General features: G+C 45.1%; 1 protein-coding gene across 1 annotated transcript; it reads left to right on the top strand.

The window, feature by feature from the left end:
- Nucleotides 1-1,469: 1,469 nt before the first annotated feature.
- STAMBP (STAM binding protein) lies at nt 1,470-20,164 on the top strand. Its single transcript, XM_081921341.1, has 10 exons — nt 1,470-1,587; nt 4,057-4,270; nt 9,925-10,000; nt 10,409-10,504; nt 11,199-11,529; nt 13,226-13,350; nt 14,474-14,611; nt 15,566-15,678; nt 18,100-18,199; nt 19,169-20,164. The coding sequence occupies exons 2-10, from the start codon at nt 4,068-4,070 to the stop codon at nt 19,223-19,225; spliced, it is 1,239 nt and encodes a 412-aa protein (XP_081777467.1). The 5' UTR covers nt 1,470-1,587; nt 4,057-4,067; the 3' UTR covers nt 19,226-20,164.
- Nucleotides 20,165-22,177: the final 2,013 nt, after the last annotated feature.

The following is a 22,177-nucleotide window of genomic DNA, read 5'->3' as shown; positions in this document are numbered from 1 at the left end:
TCTGTCTCCTATCAAAGCTAGGGTGGGAGCTACCGCCACCTCTTCTGAAAGTGAATTCCATAGTATTAGTTATGTACAGGATGAAGACATTTCTGGTGCTCATTGTTCAGTGACATTTTGGTTGGTCCTAATGAGGCTGGCCATGGGCCCTGCTTTACAGAGGATGGGCCTTAGTCTGAAGATCTGTCAGAGGAGGACAGGCCCTCTGGTCTGGTTTAAAGATAACCAGAAGGAAGGAAAGCACAATTTTTTGACAGGGCGGTGCTCAAAATAACCCACCACCCTGGAAAGCAGAAAGAGTATTCCTGCATCTTAGACACCTGCTCCCATTCTTGATTTGCATTCTGCTTTTCCAACAACAAATGTTCAGCTCAAAGCAGCTCATCATCATCATCATCATCAATTTATTGTTTGTACCCCGTCCATCTGGCTGGGTTTCCCCAGCCACTCTGGGTGGCTCACAATAGAACATTAAAAACATGAGACATCAAACACTAAAAACTTCCCTAAACAGGGCTGCCTTCAGATGTTTTCCAAAAGTCAGGTAGTTATTTATTTCCTTGACATCTGATGGGAGGGCGCTCCACAGGGCTCCACATATTCACAACAGCATTAGGAGGTGGGTATGTAAACGCAGTGTTCTCAAAGCTACAAACATGAGTCTGACCAAACTGCGGGAGGCAGTGGAAGACAGGAGTGCCTGGCATGCGCTGGTCTATGGGGTCATGAAGAGTCGGACACGACTAAACAACAACAAATGTAAACACTATAATATCAAATACAGTATGAATAAAGTAAACAATAACAACAAATACATCAAAACAATGGATACAATTCAGTGAAATCATAATTCATAGTAATTAGAAATATTGGAAAGAGCTGCTGCATACCAGACCTGTGCCAAGTGACACTGTTGCTGTGGGAAGGAGCTTCTTCACTCAGTGCAGCAGGGAGCCTATTCCCAGACAGTACGATCATAGTTTTCCCCACTACAAGCAAGACACATTCCTGCTAAAGGGCAGCAATTATTTCTAAATTTGCACCTACACATGTACATGAGCACATTCGCATTTCATGCAAAACTCTGTTCTTGTGCCCTTTTAAGGTAATGTGCATATACACGTGTGTGTGTGTGTGTGTGTGTGTGTTTGGGGGTGGGGAGGCGATGTGCAACTGGACCCCCTTGTCCTAATAAAAGTGTTGCCCAGCTGCTGCTTTCGAATGAAGCTTCCCAGCCGGGGAGCAGGATGTCTCCAGTCTCTGCAAGGGGGGGGGAGCTGCTGCCCAACCGCAGCGACCCTTAAAAACTTGCAATCCCCCGAGCGACAAAACCACCCTCTTTCTATGAGCCACTTTCACCTCCGCCCGGGCTGGTGTGCACGGAACCCGGAAGCCGCCTATCGACACTAAGCAGCGACCCTTCACCTAAATATATCTCTATTGAAATATCTCTGTGGCAGGAGGGCCGGGCTAGAGAAGCCGGAAGTGGCCTCCCGGAAGTGGCTCATGTTCCGTATCTGCCTCCGTCCGTCGCTCGCAGGTCTGTGCAGCCCAGCCAGGACAGGCGGCCCGCGCCCGCAAGCCCAGGTGAGTCCGGGGCCTGGAAGGCGGCCTAGGAGCTCCGCGAGCCGCGGCTCCTGCTTTGCTGCCGCCCTTCCAGCCTGCCGCCCCAACTGCAGAACTCTTGGCCGCTTCCCTCGCCGTCCGGGGGGCGGGAGGCATCGGCGCAGCAGCCCGCCTCTCGGACCGGCCCACGAATTCGCCGGGCTCGGCTGAAAGGGAGGGAGGGAGGACTGTTGCTGCTGCTTATTTGCCTACTAAATTTGCCATAGCTGTCAACGTTTTCCCTTTCTTAAGGGAAATTCCCTTATTCCGAATAGGGTTCCTCGCAAGAAAAGGGGAACGTTGACAGCTATGAAATTTGTGTACCGCCATTCACTCGGAGATCCCAAGGCAGTTCACAACATCAAAATGCAAAATGCATAATAAAACCCTCCAGGAGTGGACGCCCACCCAGCGGTGGCAGCCGATGGTTAGGGTGATGGGAGCAGTAAGAGGACAAAGCGAGCCTTGCAGCCGGATCAGACCAAGGAACCGCCTAGTCCAGCACCTTTTTCTCACGGTCCTTCAGTGCCCATCAGACGTTGCTGGACCCAGAGGTGGATTTAGAGGAGCTCAATAGCACTGGGTGTGGAGCCTCGAGGGCACCTGCAGAATGAAAGACAAGAGGTGGGGGTGTGCGCAGAATTTTGGCACTGCACAGGGCACCACTGCTGGACCATCACCCCTGATCGTTGGCCATGCAGGCTGCAGGGCGTTGGGAATCCAGCAGCTCCTGGAGGGCATCATGTGGACTAGCCTTGCGCCAAGCTGTTGTCCTGATTGCAGCGTTGTCACTCCAAGGAGCCACATCAGCACATCCTCTGCTCGCTGTTTGAGCAGAAATGATTTTTCTCCAGCTCTGCAGATATCATGACAATAATCATGTGTTGTCTGCTCTCTCTATAAGAATCTTATAAGATCCCAGCCAGAGTGGTGTAGTGATGAGAGAGTTGGATCAGGCCAGGTTCAAATCCGCACTTGGTTTTGAAGCTCCTTGGCCAGTCACTCTCTCACAGGCTCACCACGGAGCAGCCTGCTGGATCAGGCCAATGTCCCATCTAGTCCTGTTTTCAAAGTGCCCAACTAGATGCCTGCCAGGAACATGCAAGCAGGACATCGGTGCAACAGGACCTCTTTCCTCCTTCGGTTTCCAACAACTGGTATGTGGTGGAAGAGCATAGCCTCCATCATGGCTAGTAGTCATTGGTCACTACCTTCTCCATGAATTTGTCCGATTCTGTTTAAAATCCATCCAAGTTGGTGGCCATCACTATCTCCTGTTGGAGCGAATGCCATAGGTTAACTTAACTGTATCCCAACATCATGTTCTAGATTGTGGTAGGAGATCCGTGTGATTGGAACAAGGGGCAGCGAGTAGTTGCCCAAGGCTTACCTGTTGTCTTGCTAGCAGTTGTAGGGCTTGAATGCCATATCCAGTTTTCTTTCTAATCCCTACCACCAATTTAAATTCAACCTGATGTTCTCTGGATGTTTGGCATATAACTCGGTTTAAGCCTGTGCTGCTGTATGATTCTGGGCTTGATGGAAGCATAGCTTTGCTGGTTGGGACTGATGGGACTTGTAGTCCAAAATATCCCAAGTTGGGAAAGGCTGATCTGGGTGCCTTCAGTTGGAGGATCAGTCTGGACCTCAGTACAAAAAGACTATAGAAAGATGATTGTGTAATCTCTGTAGCAGAGGCACCAAGAGTCGTGTGTATAGCATGCTCATCTAGTGAATGAGAGGTACAGCACAAGTTGAGTGTCACAGTTTAGTATAAAAAGCCCACTTGCACCCGTTACCTGAGGCAAAGCTATTTGAGAAGGTTGCTTATTATCAGCAGCTGAAAAAGGGAGGCTGTTTGGAAGTCACAACTCCTATTCTAGCATTAAAAACATCTGATGAAGGGTAGCATCATCATCAAGCTGACTACAGTACCAGGTGGAACTATATTTAAAGGCTGCCTTTCTATCCAAAGCAGTGAACAAAAAGTACATTGTTATAATAAAACATTAAAAGTACAAAAAATACCCAATATATTAAAATATAATTTAGCCCGTATAAAAGCCATTTCCTGAGCAGCAGCAATATGATGAGAGGGGGGATTTCTAGTAGTGAAAGGGAGGTTTCCTACTAAAGTTAATTTAGCAATTCCTTATAATTTGGTCTCTTAAACAACTTGTAGAATCCAGTTCCTGCTTCTGAAGACACAACTGGTAGTGGAAATGCTTATTGCTATGCTTTTTATAATGAATACCTGAGACACTGTGACCTTAAGGTTTATTGGATTGTAGTTATAAGATGTGTTTTCACCAGCATTCTTCAGTTACACAAATATTAGAGCTTAAGTTTATATGAGAGTCCATGTCCCCCTGTATCTTCCAGAGATTTCAGTTAAAGGGTTTATCTGGATACAAATGATTTCAGTGCCGGTCATATCAATTCTCTCTACAGACTGACCCCCTATGCCTGACCACGCAGATGTCAGCCTGCCCCCAGAGGACCGGGTCAGGGGTCTTATCCAAATGGGCAGTAGTGTGGAGGTGAATGAAGATGTCCCACCTCGGAGGTACTATCGTTCCGGAGTTGAGATCATCCGGATGGCAACTATCTATTCTGAAGAAGGCAACATTGAACGTGCCTTTATATTGTACAACAAGTACATCACGTAAGAAATTTGCATTGCTCAGTAATAACAGAAGAACCTCTGTTCTGATAAGCCTGTTAAGTACCATTGTATTGTAAACCAGCTGAGCCAGATGGAGCTTATACGAGATTCTTGCTCAGTTACTTATTGTGACTCAGGTGTGCCGGTACTGGCTTCTTCCGTGACCTAAGTTTTTAATCAGCAAGAAGAAGATGACTTTGTCTCATCCCAAACCTGAGCCTAAGGGTTTATCTAAGCAACCTGTCAAACCAACCCTCGACTGCATTTTAATCTTTGTGGATAGTTCTGTAAATCTTGATTCAAAGACGAGGCAAGTGTACAGCCAGCATGTAATGGATGTGCATTCAGTAGAAGGGCTGTAGCTCATAGGTAGAGCATCTGCTTTACATGCAGAAGGTCCTAGGTTCAACTCCTGGTTTCTCCAGGTATTGTTGTTGTTGTTGTTGTTATTAATTGAATTTATATACCACCCTATACACAGAGGTAGTGGTGGGAATGTTGCCTGTCTGAAAGCCTGGATAGATGCCACCAGTCAGTGTGAGCTAGCTGGATCAACAGGCTGGCCTGTGGGTTGTATCAAATGTTAGTCCTACTTGGAGTAGACCAATTGAAAATGAAATACATGACTAACTTAGGTTCATTTATTTCAGTGGTCTACTCTGAGTAGGCCCAAGTCCCCTTTACCAGCTTTGTCTGGTTCTCCAGCTGCAACCATTCCTGGACAAGAATTGCCTGACCAATGTAGTCCATACATTTGTAACCTCAAGACTAGATCACTGTAATCCACTCTACTGGAGCTGTCCTTGGGTCTAGTTTGAAAGCTCCAGCTGGTGCAGAATGCAGTGGCCAGACTGCTGGTGGGAGCAGTGGACCAAAAACATGGGACACCTTTGTTAAACATTCTGCTCTGGTTGCCCATCTGCTACTGAGACAGTTCAAGATCCTTGTATTCATTTACAAAGCCCTGGACAATTTAGTTCCTGGGTACCTCAGGGATCGCCTGAACTCTTATATCCCAGCCTAACCCTTATATTACTGAGATCATATGCAGAAGCGTCATTGGTCATTCCCCAAGTTGGTGGTGCTCATTTGGCAACAGCAAGAAACCATGTCTTTAGTGTCATCAGCACAGTCCTGTGGAACACTCTGCCAATAGAGATTAAGCAGGCACCTTCTGTGCCAACTTTTAAGTGCCTGCTGAAAGCCTTGCTGTTCTGCCTGTCCTATGCAGGCAATTAAGAGTACAGCCTTCCACAATCACTAATTGGTGTCTGTTTTTAACTCTTTAATACAGTTTTATTGTACAATTTTATATTTCAGGGATGTCCAACTCCCAATAGACTGCGATCTACTCACAGTATTAAAAAACTGGCAGTTATCTACCCGTTGTCGTAAAAAGACTGGCAGTGATCTACCCAAAGTTGTTGAACTTTTTTTAGGAAGCCAAAGTTGTGGAGCTTTTTTAGGAAGGGCAAAGTTGTGGAGCTTCTTTTAGTAAGCCAAAGTTTGGTTTTTGCTTCTTTGTAAGGAGATCACTTAGGGGCCGGATATCTAACAGGAACACCCTCATCTACTGATAGATTGCGATCTACCTTTTTTGGACATGCCTGTTATATTTTATTGCTGTAAACCACTTTAATGCAGTTTCTTTTATGACAAAGCAATATAGAAATATTTTATAAACAAAATAAAATATGGTACAAGTGCAGTGGGGATGGGGAAGATAAATGAGCATGTCACTGGTGTAATGTCTTGGGCATGAAAAGCACCATGTTTTGCTCATCACTCCCAATAGTCATTAATACAACAGCTGCCGGAGGGGGGGAGTTGGGGGCTGTGTGAATGCTGTAAAAATTACTTCTGGGGGAGGGCAGAGGGACCTTATTGATTCCATGATATGAGGATGAAAAGTCAAATGAGTTTCTTTTAACCCAGAAAAGTAGTTTTTGTAATTATCAGCAAGCAGGCTCAAGGGAGGTCTCTGGGCTGTACCACTGACTGCCAAACTAACAAAAACTGTAACTTGCCTGGAGTGCAAAAGGATTTGCCAGGTTTGTGTATTTAATTTATTAATTTATATCCCTCCTTTCTCCCAAACTGGGATTCAAGACAGCTTGCAACATTTGAAAACAGCATTATAAAATACCAATGTTATAGAAACAAACAAGTTGAAAACAGTAATTAAAATACTCTCACTGAGAGAACTGAGATTACAGGGAACCAGGCAGAGGGCCTTCTCAGTAGTTGCTCCCGCCCTGTGAAACACCCTCCTGTCAGATGTCAAGGAAATAAACAACCATCTGACTTTTAGAAGACATCTGAAGGCAGCCTTGTTCAGGGAAGTTTTTAAGGTTTGATGTCGTATTGTGTTTTAATTTGTTGGAAGCTGCCCTGAGTGGCTAGGGACATATAAATAAGAAACTATCACCACCACCATCATGAGAGCACATTTAGAACCGGCAATTAAAGTGCAATTTGCCCTGACTATAATGGTCTGCACCTTAAGTTTTTAAAGGCCTGTCTGAACAGGAAGGTCTTAGCCTGCTGGTGGAAGGATAGCAAAGAGGGAACCAATCTAATCTCTCCTGGGAGGGAATTCCACAAATTGGAAGCAGCCACAGGAAAGGCTGTCTCTTGGGTCACCACCAAGCGTCCTCCTTAAGTTGATGGGACCGAGAGAAGGTGCTCACCCAAGAATCTTAGGGAGAAGCAATCTTTCAGATAGCCTGGGCACAAACTGTATAGGGTCTTATAGGCCATAACCAACACTTTGAATTTTGCTCAGAAACAGACTGTTAGCCAATGAAGTTAGCTCTCCATAACTGGCCTCAAACAGCAGTCTGTCTGGCTGCATATATTGACGTGTAGCTTCAGTTACTCGTTCAGTTCAGCTTATTTCTTACTAGGCCAACAGAATCCTCTTCCATTCCTCCCCTGGGAAAGAGGACCTTCATTTTCACTTGTTGGCATTCACTGATTATTGAGCCGTGAGGTTCACATTTTCCCTTCAGTGTTTGAATGAAAAGCTGATAGCTGGCTCAGAGTTGCAGTTTAAGGTTACCCAATCAAAGGCCTGTTGTGTTTTTTTATTGTTAAGATGCCACATATATCAGTCTTAACAATCTTCTAAGTTTGCTTTGAGGGACACGGGTGGCACTGTGGTCTAAACCACTGAGCCTAGGGCTTGCTGATCGGAAGGTCGGCGGTTCAAATCCCCGCGACGGGGTGAGCTCTTGCCCATCTTGCAGTTTGAAAGAACGTCAAAATACAAGTAGATAAATAGGTACTGCTCCAGCGGGAAGGTAAATGGCGTTTCTGTGCGCTGCTTTGGTTCACCAGAAGCAGCTTAGTCCTGCTGGCCACATGACCCGGAAGCTGTATGCCTGCTCCCTCGGCCAGTAAAGCGAGATGAGCGCCGCAACCCCAGAGTCATCCGCGACTGGGCCTAACGGTCAGGGGTACCTTTACCTTTTAAGTTTTCTTTGAGAGATTTGGGAGTCAAAGCTGGGGGCAGGCTGGGGGAGTGGGAATCTTCCTACTCCTAGGAGACAATATCAAATTTCTAGTGAGCTGTGCTGTTGGGGTTTTTCCAGTAACATTGAAAGTCGCTTTACTGTTCAGCCAGTTTTTTAGCAGTACCTCAAAATCCTCCCTCAGGATTTGGATTCCACAAGAGCAGCCTTCCTTGTAGCCAAGAAGGGATATTGGCACTCTTCATAGGCGGTGATGTCATGCATATCGCAGGAACCTCCCATGCAGTTACTCGCTTTCACAACCTTTACATTCATTCAGTTCCCAAGCAAAATGCCTTTTCTTTCCTGTCTTGGATGTGACTGGCTGCCTTCCTTCAGAGTCCAGTGTATTGCATTGAGCTCCTCCGCCCCCCCCCCTTTAGTGCTGTGGGCTGGTTTGTGGCCTCTGTGTGTTTACTCAGAAGTAAGTCCCACCAAGTTTGTTAGGACTTACTTCTGAGTAAGTGTTCATAGTGTTGCAGCTTTAGGGTTTCAGGTGCTGTTGAAATCCTTTAACATGCTGAAAATCCGCTTCACAGTTTTTTCCAAAACTTCTCCAAGAGAATGTTAAATTCTTGGTAGTTCCAAAAATGGAAGTGGGGGTCTGGTATGGTCAGCCTTCTCTCTTTTCCAATGGCTGTTGCTGCCACCATTACCCAGGCATCTTCTATGCACAATTTTCCTGCTCCAGCCCCATTGCATTCAGTACATTTTTTCCTGATTAGCATCACCTTCAGCCTTGCTTAACCTTCCATGCTTCCTCTTTTATGGGCATTTCTGGGAAGAGAAACTGGCCAAGGGACCTGCTAAGTGTAAAACTTGGTGGATCCCTTCCAGCTCTGCTCCCTCTTGGCAGCCACCTAAGCCTCCTTTAACTAAACAAATCCTCCAACTGTGATTCTGCCATTGCAGTAACAAATACAGCAACATCGAGGAAACTCTGTGTGGATTACAGTATAAATGGTGTTTCTGTTTTGTCAAACCTTGTGCAGGACCGTCCTTACTGTGGGGGAACTCGTCTTGGAGGACTAAGCATAGCTTAGCCTAAATTATCCATTTTTGGAGGGTTGCTCAACCTGATCCCACCAGGGATGCTCAGACTTTTGAATGAAGTTGGCGCAGCCATTGCGAAGTGCTTCGTAGGTGCAGAGCAAATTTGCTCAGATGATGGGAGGTTGTAATGGGGAGGGACCGAGAAGCAAATGTGCTTCCCAAAGGGTCCTCTCCAGGGGCAGAGTGGTGAGTTCACCCTGCCTTTCCCGAAGGCAAATGCAGTGGCAAGACAATAAAACTGAGGTCGACCTAGAAACATGTTTGTTTACTGTGTTTTCTTTAGAATTTGGAGGGGTTGGATAAAGTTGTTTGGAGACTGAACTTCTGGTTGGCCAATCCTGGCCTAAATCAGCATCTGAATGAAAGTACATTTAAGTTGCTAAAATAGGACCCTTAAGATTGCAGCTGCAAACTGAATTGTCAGTTATGTGCAGGAGGCTGAACCATTTCCATTTATGTAAACCTGTGCCTGAAGTAGGCTTGAGTTTTGCTTTGATGCTACTTGGCAGGCCAGGTTTTCCTTTGAACAAATCATTCCCGTGGTCTTTGCTTGTGTGGAGGAACAGAATATCCAGATTTGCAAATTATAGTCTGCTCCGGTACCTGACTGTGGTGACCATTTCCATTAGAAGGAGGAAGTGGCAGAAAGCTCAGCTTTTGCCCAGGGACTGTTTTGTATGCAGAGAGTCAAATTTCTCTTGGGGAGCAAGTTTGCCATTTAAATAGAGCTATATGAGCAACACAGATGCTATTTCCCACAGAGATTGCGATCCTGTGACCCAAAGCCCTAGGTGTGATATTTTGAGTCTGTTTGAGATGCAGTTTCCTGTGGAGTGCCTATGTTAGAAAAGGGATGTCTTTAGTTTGTGGTGGAGAGCAGGATTGTGTCCTGGAATTTTGCTGTAAAAAATGTCAACTGAAATTCTGATCCCAGAGTCCCCACGTGATCAGGGTATGTAGGCCTGATCTTAGCCACACAGGATTATTGTATTGGACCTGGAAATGCTGTAACAACCCAAGTGTGACCAGAGTTCTCCTTCCTACATCTCAGCTGCCCATTCTCACTTACTTTGTCCTCTCTGTTCCAAGGCTCTTCATAGAGAAACTTCCGAAGCATCGTGATTACAAAACTGCTATCATTCCTGAGAAGAGAGACACAGTAAAAGTAAGTGGCCATGCTGGCCGTAATGGTGAAACTTTGTTTTAAGATTTTCCTCTTGAGAAAAGCTGCTGTAGCTCCCAGATACTGGCAATGAGGAAGAAGCTGTTAGTCTATCACAAGCATATATAGAAACTATTTTGCAATGAATTATGTTGCAAAATGCAGGCGCCAGAGAGAGCGCACGCTAAGAAGTGTGTCACCCTTCCTTGTAAGTTTCTGTCCTGACTCCCTCTCCCTGCTGTGCTGTTGCACAGCTCCAATTTATTTCAATGGTGCTTGCCTAGGCAAACATCCTGGCAGACTGTTCCAGGCCCCTCTAATAATGGTTCTTATTGTCACACTGCTACTGATCACAGCTTCTGTTTGAGTTCTAAAGAACTTGATTTTCATGCTTACTTTCTCTCTATCCAGAAACTAAAAGAAGTTGCATTTCCTAGAGCTGAAGAGCTGAAAAAGGAGCTTTTAGAAAGATACAACAAAGAATATGCAGAGTACAATGTACAGAAAGTGAGTAACAGGAGGAGAAATGCATGAGCTCCAAATTGTGCCTCTGAAGACCACAGCTTGCAGGGAATGATGGCTGTTTGGGGTCTGTTTGTGTTTGGTTCTGGTCAAACAATGAAGCTGACATGTTATCCCAGCACTGTACCCCACCTACCCTTGATCTCTCTCCCTATTCCAGCAACTGGTATTCAGGAAAAACCTCTTCCATCTTCATCCAGAGTGGCTATGGAGGTTCTGCTCTGGTGTCTTGGGGTCAATAATGGACTGGATGGGGAAGAACAAATTTGAAGTTAACATAAATGAGATAGTCTTGCTTATAGGAGTTTAGCCTGTTGTGAATGGGAGTAACACTCCCCATTAAATCTCAGATTATAGTCTGAGCGTTCTCCTGAATCCAGCCTTGAGCCTGGATGCTCAAGTGGATGGCCACAGTGAGGAATGCCTTTGCCCAGTTTAGACTGGTACACCAAATGTGCCTGTGCCCAGAAAGTACGGGTTTAGCCCTGGTGACACATGCCTTAATTACACCTGGATTATAGCGATGTGCTTTCCATGGGGTGGGCTTTGAAGAATTGTCCATAAACTTCAATTAGTCCAGAATGCAGCAGCCGGATTTCTTTTTAAATCTGCTTTTGCCTGTGAGACCCTGTGTTGCACCTTTTCTCACCTGGTCCCTTGTCTGATGTTCCTGGTGCAGAAGAAGCAGGAGGAAGAGTTTGCCCGCAGCCTGGCTCTGCAGCAGCAGCTGGAGGAGGAGAGGCAGAGGGTGGCCAGGATGAAGCAGCAGCAGGCCGAGCAGGAGCAGTTCAATGCATTCGAGGAAATGATCCGGCGCCAGGAGCTGGAGAAGGAGCGCCTGAAAATCGTGCAGCAGTTTGGGAAGCCAACCCCCAACACCTCGGATGCCCCCTTGGTACCTGGCGTGCTCAAGCCCTTGAGCCCCAGTGGAGGAGGAGTGCTGCCAAAACCCCCACCCCCCACTGTGGACAGGTCTCTGAAACCTGGAGCCTTGGGGACCCCAGAAAACAGTTAGTATGCCTTGACCCACCTTGTTTGGCTACTGGGTGACAGATCTCCTTCCCTTCCACATCAAAACATGAACAAACCCCTCGCCTACAACATGAGAGTATTCTAAAACTAAATAACTCTACTTTTGTAACACTTAAAACCCTGCTTGTGCAGATCCAGATCTCTGTGTTGTAGAGTGTTGACAAGATGACCCTTTGGGTTCCTTCCAACTCTACAATTCTGATTCTAGGATCTGGTATGTTCTCTGCAGAAGAGACAGATCCCTCTGCTACTGTTTTGCCATCTGAAGCTGAGCCGCCTCACAAGCCCGTTTTATTTCCTGGCCTGCCATCTTGCTCTTGAGTGGCCATAGGCGTGCATGCACGCAGGGCCGTGGGGGCCAAGCCCCCCCCCCCATTTTCACTGAGGGAGCTGTCTTCTCTATTCTGCAGCTAGATGGGCTCTGTTGGGCCCTCCTATAGCTGTGACTAGGCCCCATCGGGCCTTTGAGGGGGCACAACGGCCAATGTCAGGCCTCCTCCCACTGTTGGATGGAACCCAGGGTGCCTAAATAGCTAGTTGCAGGGGCAGAATGTGACAAGACAGCCGTTCTCCAAGGACCCAACAAGTTTGTGGGCTTCAGTGGTTGATTGGAGAAACCTGGGTTCTAACTTAATCCTTGAATATTAGCCCACCTTTCATCCCCTCCCCAATTTTCCTCCATCTGCTCACTGAAAATATTATCAGTTCTTTCAGAAGGCAGTCCTGAAATACAGTCATACCTTGGGTTGAATATTTTCAGGTTGCGCTCCGCTCCGCAGCGACCTGGAAGTAACGGAGTGTGTTACTTCCGGGTTTAGCCGCTTGTGCATGCGCAGATGCTCAAAATCACGTCACGCACAAGCAGCGAAACGGGACCCACGCATGCGTAGACGCGCAGGCGCGTCTTATGTTTACTTCAGGATGCGATCGGGGCTCCGGAACGGATCCTGTTCGCATCCAGAGGTACCACTGTACAGAGAATCCTGCAGCATTGAGACATTTTTGCAGTGGAGCGGCGGTCATGAGTTCTGTTAGTAGGTCCCTCCCTGTGGAATGTAAGGGGTGACATACATACAGTGGTACCTCGGGTTAAGTACTTAATTCGTTCTGGAGGTCTGTTCTTAACCTGAAACTGTTCTTAATCTGAAGCACCACTTTAGCTAATGGGGCCTCCCGCTGCTGCCGCGCCGCCAGAGCACGATTTCTGTTCTCATCCTGAAGCAAAGTTCTTAACCCGAGGTACTATTTCTGGGTTAGCGGAATCTGTAACCTGAAGCGTCTGTAACCCGACATACCACTGTATCGGAAAGGGCTTTTGGACCTTATGCAGCCCACCTGAGCTTTTTCTTTCCAGGTGTGCATCTGCTTACCAGCAACAACTTTGGGCTACCTCTTCATTCTGGTTGAAATAACCACTGGCCCTTTTTTAAAGTGCTGGTCTCAAAACAATCTTCCTGTGGCCTATTCTTCCAAACAACAGATCATGTAGTAAAATCTGAGTCTGGACCATTCAGTTCAGATTGCAGGCATTGACTCATATGTTTGAATACTTCCCTTCCTCCCTCACACACACACACATAGTGAACTAGCAATTCGGGGTAAAAGCTTAGGCTAGAACAACGCCTGATATATGCCTGTCACATTGTACATCAAAATCTTCTCTTCTCTCTGCAGATACTACTATAGAAGGACTTCGCCATGTGACTGTCCCCAGAGAACTCTGTCATAAATTCCTCCAGTTGGCAGATGCAAACACTGCAAGGGGTGTAGAGACATGTGGAATCCTTTGTGGGAAGCTGGTAAGGTGACTTCTGGGATAATTATGTCAATATTTGGTAGTCCCCTGTTTCAAGACCCTCAAGTTGCTGATTTGAATACTTGGAAATATTTGTGTTTATTAATATTAACTTGCTTTACATCACTTAAAGAACATGGGTGCATATATCAAAGCTGTTGCACATGTGTAAAACTGGTTGCACTGATGTGAAGTCATGGAACGTTCATGAACACTCTTTCTTGCAAAAACTCACCCTGAGGAGATACAAGTTGCAAAAAGTCAGCTTTGTTGAGGGGCGTCTTTTGCAGGAGACCTTGTATAAGAGTTAGAGACAAGAGAGGGTGTGTGCTGTCAGCAGGAGTGGTGGAGAAGCAGGAAGACTGAGTGGGCAGCAGGGCTAAGAGGTAATAGACGGAGCCCCGAGGCCATGGACAGACAGATGGTGGTGATGTCAAAATATTTCAGCAGTGCAGGAGCCTATAATACCACCCTAGGCTGATGCTGCTCTGGATATTGGATAGTACATCTTATAGTTTCACACCTTCAAAGGTTATGGTGGCTTCAATGTGTTTTGGTAAAATGATAAATGAATCATTTATTTTTTAAAAAACTGATATGCTGCAACCTTTGTAATACATTAGGACCACTTCTTTCAGTTTTTAAAGTTCTTAAATATATTTGCAACATCCAACACTTGGGGGTTTTTTTCAGCTTGGCTTTTCTATTTTTCCACTGTAGCCAGAAAGCCAATTTTACCCATATTTCTTTGCCTTCAGCCTCCCTTAAACTTCTCTAGCTGAAGATTTATTCATGCAGGCAGCTTTTGCTCTTCGGGTTCTTAAAGTGGGACACAGGTGGTTTTTTTTAAAGTAATTCAGTAACATTAAACAACAACAAGGCAGCAGAGGCATCACACCAGAAAGTGAGCGGTAATTGGAGGAGAAGAACGGAAAGCTGAAATTCACTAAAACATCCAAACTGTCCAGGTCTCTAGCATCTCTGAAGCTGGGAGTTTGGTGTTGGGTCATTCCATTCATAGGCCATTATGTTTATGTCCCTGGGGCTGTGTGGTGTTTGAATGGCAGCACTGTTGGCTGCTGCTAATTCCTCTTCCTTGCCCCCTTGCCCTCTTTTTTTCCTTCCAGATGAAGAACGAATTCACAGTAACCCATGTCATCATCCCCAAGCAGCACGGGGGCCCTGACTATTGCAACACGGAGAATGAGGAGGAACTCTTCCTGATCCAGGATCAGTACAGCCTTATCACTCTGGGATGGATCCATGTAAGCCCTTGCCCAAGGCCTTCCAGGTGCAAAAGCCTGTTTGTGGGTGTACCTGTTACGGTCTGAGTCTTTGCCAGGTTCTTGTGCTTTCCCCACAAAGCGATTGGCTGCTGCCTGCTGTAGAGCAGAAGACAAATTCAGAGATTTGTGGAAGGTCCCAAAGCAACCTGCTGCTGGGGGGTGCAAAACCCTAGTGTGCTCCTCTTGTGCAGTAGAACTTCTCAGTGAATTGTGACTACTTGCATGCCTGTGTATGGTGGGGAGGGGGGTGGAATTACCAAGTGGATTTTCTTTGGTGCTTATCACACCCAGGGCCAGCTCTAGCATTGGGCACAGTGAGGCAGCTGCCTCAGGCAGCTAATTTTAAGTGTCATGAAAGGGCAGCAAACTGCTGTTGCTGTTGAATTGCTCTCTGTGTTGGGGGGTTTCTTGTGGGATTTTCTGCCTCCGGTTCCAAAACAACTTGGCTTGTAGTGGGGACAATTATTTGCCACTTCAGGCAGCAAAATGTCTTTGGCTGGCCCTGACCACACCCTATCACCCATCTGCTGAATCTGTCTGATCCCAGGGCTACCACCCTTGGCTGTGCTCTTAGTCATTCATTTCGGTGGGGCTTACATAGGAAAACTTCTTTCCAGATTGAGCTCTGTGTCCTAGTCTTTGTGAGGGCAGCATTTGAATTTACTTATCGAGCATCCAAATATTTTTGATCAGAAGTGGGTCAGCACTGCACCTGCTTATTCTCTGCTTCCCCTAGTCTGGACTTAAATTGCTAGGGCAGGGGTGGGGGGTGGGGAATATGATCACTCTAATAAAGAGCTATGAAAGGTCATGTTAATGTTTCCTTAGGAAAGCAGGAGCCTTTCCCACTTGCTTGGTGGTTGTCAAGAATGAGCCATGCCTTTCTTGGTGCTTGACTTTAATTTCTCCCTCTTTTCCTCCATCCTTATTTAGACACATCCTACCCAAACAGCTTTCCTTTCCAGTGTAGATCTACATACGCACTGCTCCTATCAGATGATGCTGCCGGAGTCTGTAGCTATTGTTTGTTCACCAAAATACCAGGAGTAAGTGTTCAATTTATTTCTATTGCAGACTAAATAAATGTGCTATGTTCATTCCATTCTGCACCGCATTCTAACAGAGGTTTGGTGCTTAGGCCAAGAAGAGAGGGCAGATGAGGCCTAGGAGGAATGTAGAAGGAGGGGATTTAAAAATAATATTAACCGGGCCTTTTTTTTCAGCCAGAGCTCACAGGAACTCAGAGGTGGGAGCCATTGCTATTCTAAGAGAACAAGGGAGAAGTTCATGGGAGCTCTGGCACCTCTCTTTCTAGAAAAATAGCTCTGGTAATAACCATAAGAAATGTAGATAACCCATGCTGCACTTCAATAGAGTTTAAAAGATTTTGGAAAATTGGGACAATGGGGGGGGGGGAGAATTAAGGATGCAAGGAGGAACTAGGTTCCACTAAGGGGATTATGCACATTCAGCAAATGAATTTGCATCCTTGTGCTTCCAAAACATACATTCCTCACCCCACCTTGGAGATTGTGTTAATAATAAGCAGTTCTAGGATTTCTTTTTAAATAATTAAATAAGACTCATTGACTGCTAGTCATAGTAACATAGCAATCAAAAGAGGCACCAGGTCTTTGAGCAGCACTTGCTGGGAATCACAGATGGGGAGAATGCTACTCTTGGGCTCCTCCTGCTGCCCAGGATCACTGAAATCTGGTGTCCTAATGCATCCCACCCCAGGTAGGACCTGCCAGTGGCGTAGCGTGGGTTGTCAGCACCCGGGGCAAGGCAAGTAATTTGTGCCCCCTAACCCGTGGATTTGCGCCCCCTAACCCGTGGATTTGCGCCCCTTAACCCGTGGATTTGCGCCCCCTAACCCTAACCCCCAGATGTTGCGCCCGGTGCGCCCTGCACCCCCCACGCTACGCCACTGGGACCTGCCCAACTATTCCATTGGCTAGGGCCCACTCCCAGGCCAGCCATGAACACTTTAAAACAAGTTTTCTTATACAAACTACAAAATGAAACAATAAACCAATAGAAAATAATAAAAGAGAAACAATTTACAATTACAGTGATACCTTGGGTTACAGACACTTCAGGTTACAGACTCCGCTAACCCAGAAATAGTACCTCGGGTTAAGAACTTTGCTTCAGGATGAGAACAGAAAGCGTGCTCTGGCGGTGCGGCGGCAGCAAGGAGGCCCCATTAGCTAAAGTGGTACTTCAGGTTAAGAACAGTTTCAGGTTAAGAACGGACCTCCGGAACAAATTATGTAACCAGAAGTACCACTGTACACACAAATTAAAATATCCCCAACCCCATTTAAACATTAAAAACCACCCCACTCCATCCCCCAAAACAACCAGAATTTTAAGCCCCATGAATTAAAATTATCTTAAAAGCATTTTAAAACACACTAACATGGAGCAGGAAAAACAATAGCAGACCCCCCCCCCCAGCAGTGCCCCAAGAGTTCATTGCAGTGAATCTGCCCCCGCCCTCTAGGCCAGCTGGCAAAGGCCTTGCAGAAGGAGCAGGCCCTGCATTCCTCACCACAGCAGATCAGTATGCTTATATGTTCAGTACGAGGGTTTGGCTGTTCTTGGATATTCTTTGATTGTCCACATATATCAAAAGACATGATAGTGGATTGTTAATCCATCTTGTCTTAAATTCCTTCATTTATGACAATACCATCCTTCAGTATCTTCTCACCTTCCAACATTCTTCACCAGACAGAGATGAAATCTCCTTTACTGTCTTTGCCAAACCAGCGCCTCCCATTGCCTAACCCTCCTGCCCATTTACTCCTCTGCGACAACCAATGCCGTTATACAGCCATTTGACCACAATTGTTCTCTAAAATTCTTAGCTATCAGATAAGAATTTCCAAACTTCTTCTGGGATTTCCATCTGCAGATCTCTCTCCCGTTTTCCATCTCTCCCGTTTTCCTGTATCTATGTGATTTGCCTCACAGTTTTTAAGAATTAGTAGGGCACTTCTTATGCTATGTTCTTTTCATGACTTTCTGATGACGTTGTTGTTGTTGTTGTTGTTATATGCACGTATTAGTCACTTCTTCTTTTACAAAAAGTAACTCAATAGTACAAAAATTAAAATCAGAATGGAGATAACCCTAAAAATGCATTCATACATATAAAAGGCAAGTCTAGTACATCCCATCCGCTGGAAGAGACCACAGATACCTAAAATATTTTATGTATGCCGCTTATTTTAGTGTAGTTCAGTTCAGTTTAGTTTATTAAATTTATACATCACTTGATTGTTTTAAAAAACCAAAAAAACAACAACCAACATTCAAAGCAGTTTACAAAAAATATGTAGGAAACCCAGAAGTGCTAATGATTGAGATTTAAATAAATATGTTACACAAAACTTGTCCCCCTAAAACCTGCTATCAGTTTTGAAGCATACAAGTGATTTTATTTACAATCTTTCTAGGACTGGATTCTTTAAATTGACAGACCATGGCTTGGAAGAGATCTCTTCCTGTAGGCAAAAAGGGTTCCATCCACATAGCAAAGATCCCCCACTCTTTACAGTAAGTATATCCAAAGTGCACTGGCCTGGTTCTTGCTGATTCCCCCAAATCCTGCCTGTACTGCAATGGCATGCTAACAGGAAAGCCTTTATCCAATTTCTGTTCTGATGCCTGCTAGGGTCAGAGAATGCCTCCTCTTTCTCTCCCCACTATTTGAGATTCTTTCTCTGTGTAGTGCTGGAAACTGCCAGTGAAGCAGGATGGTGTGGATTTTTCTCCAGCACAAAAATATCAGAATTTATAGTGGGATCCTAATGCGTGTTTAGGAGTGAGTCCTATTGAATTTAAGGGGGCTTACTCAAAGGTTAGGATTGCAGCCAGGAAAAAGAAATTCCAGTGGGTGCTGGAGCTTTTGACTGCAGAGGATATTCTCAGCACAAACTCTTGCAACAAATTAGAGCTTCTGAAATGCTTTGCTGTCCCAGGGCTAGCTCTTGGTCCCTATTCAGGGAATCTGGGATGGAGCCCTGAGGCAGAGGCAGCTGGGAGTTGGCAACCCAGATCAGCTGGGTGGGGAGTACATTGTTCCTAAACCTCTCACTGAAGGGGAAATCTGCTGGTGACGTTGAGGTACTTGGAATACTCTAAGACTGCCATGCATCATGTACAATTACAGTGGTACCTCTAGATGCGAACGGGATCCGTTCCGGAGCCCCATTCGCATCTAGAAGCAAGCATAACTAGCAACGGCACGTCTGCGCACGCACGCATCGCTTTTCGCCGTTTCTGCGCATGCGCATGACGTCATTTTGAGTGTCTGCGCATGCATAAGTGGCGAAACCCAGAAGTAACACGCTCCGTTACTTCTGGGTTGCCACTGAGTGCAACTCGAACACGCTCATCCCGAAGAACATTCAACCGAAGGTATGACTGTAGTATCACTTTCAGCCTGTACATTGTGTTGAATTTAGCCACCCCACCTGCTCTTGACTGCTGTGGCCTTCATTTCCTTTTCCTTTTTCCTTTCAGACCTGCAGTCACGTGACTATCCTGGAGCAGGAAGTGATGGTACTGGACCTTCGATAAAGCAAATGCCTTCATGCCTTTCGCAGCCATTAACTATCCTCTACATTAATTTATGATGACTAATAATCCTCTATGCAGCAATTCCCAAGGCTCTCCCTGTAACACCACAAGAGTTTCACATTCTTTCTATCTCATGCAGTTGTTAAATTAGGGAGGAGAGAGGAACTCTTAGGAGATATCACTAAACTTAATTCAAGTAGTATTTGGCTGCTCACTGATCCTCTTTAGGCTTTACTCTGCTGAACCTTAATCCAAAAATCAAGCAAATTAATAACCTATAAAAATCTGTTTGTGATATGCTGAGCGCATAAATTCATCTGTTTCCTCTCTTTCAAGCTGCAAACATAGAATTTTCTCCAAAGCTCATAAACACCGATGGACGCCTTTGGTGGATTCCCCAAGTGCTGTGCCAATAGCTCAACTTCTTGTGAGCGACAACAAAATGATGTTTACGTTGGAAGGAAATGAGCATATGCAGGAAGATTGTGTTTTTGTTGTCAGGAATTCTTCAAATGATAAATAAATCACAAGTTCTTCCAGGCTTCCGTTTCAGGGAGAGGGAGGAGATAGGAGTTACAGGAAAAGAGAAGCCAAAGGAAGGGATTCCATAAATAGCTTCTTGGTTCCATTCTTGGCACGGTTTGCCAAAGGATGGATCTGCACTTGATTTGTGCTATGAACTTTCAGTTCCAGCAAGTGCCGATATGCACTAACTCAAGTTGGACAACCCCTTAAGTAATGCTTTAAGGCCTAGACCAGCAACTTTAAGGCCTAGACTGAGGGTTAGTTCGATATAGAGATTTAAAAATAGGTTTACTGTTGGAAAAAACGACTCTGGTACCTCTACATCTTGTACCCTGTCCTCGTATCACATTGCAGTGAAGGGCAGGTTTAAAATATTTTAAATAATAAATAAATACACCTATAAAAAGAACATAACTCTGCGGCATGGAATGTTTACTGGGAGCGGAGGGGAAACTGACAGCTGGCTGGGAGGGGGAATAGAATGGAGAAGATGGAAAGGGAGGAAGAGGCACAAAGATAAGAAGCAAGCAGAGAAGACCCATCTCCTTGTCTGCATAGGCCATGCCCTGGTTCACATTGAAAAGCCATCTACTGTACAATACTCCCAGGTACAGAAGTGAGTGCTACCCTGAAGAAGAAGAAAATCAGTGGGGAATTTCAATATTTTTATGTAGTTGGGTCCAGCACCAGTGTGTCTAACCTCACCCCCAATACCCTAAAAGATAATAGCAAAATGAAAATATATAAAAAATTTTATATATATATATATATATATATATTTGCTTTCGTAGATTTTCACGGGTACAGGAATGCAGGTTTATATATATATATATATATATAGACTGTGTCAGACCAACACGGCTACCTACCTGAATCTAGCAGAATGAAAAGTTCCTCTTTTTCCTATTCAGTGTCAAACGCACTGCAGGGCTGTCATAAGCCACTCTCTTCCACCCTTCCTATCTGCAACATGGAGAATGAACTGGAGTTGCTTTGGAATTTGCAGCAGAAGTTGTTTTAAAGCACACTTAAGTAAGAATTGAATAAAAAAGTTAAGTCCCATAGTTTAGCCATGCATTATGGGAAGAAGCCGTTTATTTTATCAATATCTGCAAAGCTTACCAACTATGGCGGTGAAAGCAAGTCACTGGCAAGAGGGGCTGCTAGGCTTGGGAGCTCCAGGCGATGAAGCATATTCCCTTGGCAGCTTCTTAAATCTCTTCCCATGCATTGTGAGTGTGTGTTGGGTGTTGCACTCCACTTAAGTGAGGCCTAGCCGGCCTGGCAAACACCCCACATGAATTCTGTGTGCATCTACATCAGCCTTCCTTAACCTGGCGTCCTCCAGATGTTCTAGACTCCCATCAACACAGCACTGCCCAAGTAATTTTGCTTCCTGAGACAAAGGGCAAGATGGCACTCTCCCATTCCCCCAACAGAATCTGATCAGCAGTTGAATCTTACTTCACCTTTCGTGATGGGTCAGAATTGCAGAGTTGGACCCAAGGAGTCATCTGGTTCAACTCCCTGCAATGCAGGTATCACAGCTAAGGAATCCCTGACAGATGGCCTTCCAACCTCTGGTTAAAAACCTCCGTTCCATTAACCACATTGGCAGGCGGGGCAGGAGGACCAGCGGAAGACAAATGCAGTGTAAAAAAAGTAATCAGAAGAATTCAGAAATAAGGAATCAAATGCAGCTTTGGTTTTAAAATAGTTGCAAACCTAACATAAATTTGTACATGAAACAACTTTATGGAATCAAATGACAATTAAGAAAGAACAATGTATATCTGCCTATATCCAAAGCAAAAGAGCACAAACACAGTATACTGACAAAATATAAACAATGGGAACATGATGGTGATGATTGCTATTGCAGTGGTACCTCGAGTTAAGAACTTAATTCGTTCTGGAGGTCCATTCTTAACATGAAACTGTTCTTAACCTGAGGTACCACTCTAGCTAATGGGGCCTCCCGCTGCTGCCGCACGATTACTGTTCTCATCCTGAAGCAAAGTTCTTAACCCGAGGTACTATTTCTGGGTCAGGTCTGTTACCTGAAGCGTCTGTAACCTAAAGCATCTGTAACCCGAGGTACCACTATAGCACCATTATTTATTACCCAGCCTTCCCCGTAAGATTGCAGGGTGGGTTACAACAGTTTAAAAATACAGCATTAAAACAATTTGAAAAACTTAACAATTACAAAAAAAACACAATCACAAAAAAACAACATAAAATGACAATAGCATCTAACAAAAAGTAACAAAAATTCATACAGTTGCTTGTATTTAGATTTCCAATCTTTCTGCATTAGAAATATTCATGGCTGTTTTTCTAATAAGATATAACTCACAAAGTATCACAGAACCCAAACATGTTCGGACCTCTGTCTTTCTCAGTGGTCTCTATACTCTGGACACA

Source organism: Podarcis melisellensis (assembly GCF_964234715.1).
Source record: "Podarcis melisellensis genome assembly, chromosome: 8".
Lineage (NCBI taxonomy): Eukaryota > Metazoa > Chordata > Lepidosauria > Squamata > Lacertidae > Podarcis > Podarcis melisellensis.
Note: the sequence above shows the minus strand (reverse complement) of the source record. Positions and strands in the feature narration are given on the sequence as shown.

Excerpts from the sequence above, each read along its gene's own strand:
- STAMBP (XM_081921341.1), top strand. The coding sequence starts at position 4,068 with ATGCCTGACCACGCAGATGTCAGCCTGCCCCCAGAGGACCGGGTCAGG. Across the intron at positions 4,271-9,924 it reads TTGTACAACAAGTACATCAC|GCTCTTCATAGAGAAACTTC; the intron begins GTAAGAAATTTG and ends CTCTGTTCCAAG. Across the intron at positions 18,200-19,168 it reads AAGATCCCCCACTCTTTACA|ACCTGCAGTCACGTGACTAT; the intron begins GTAAGTATATCC and ends TTTTCCTTTCAG.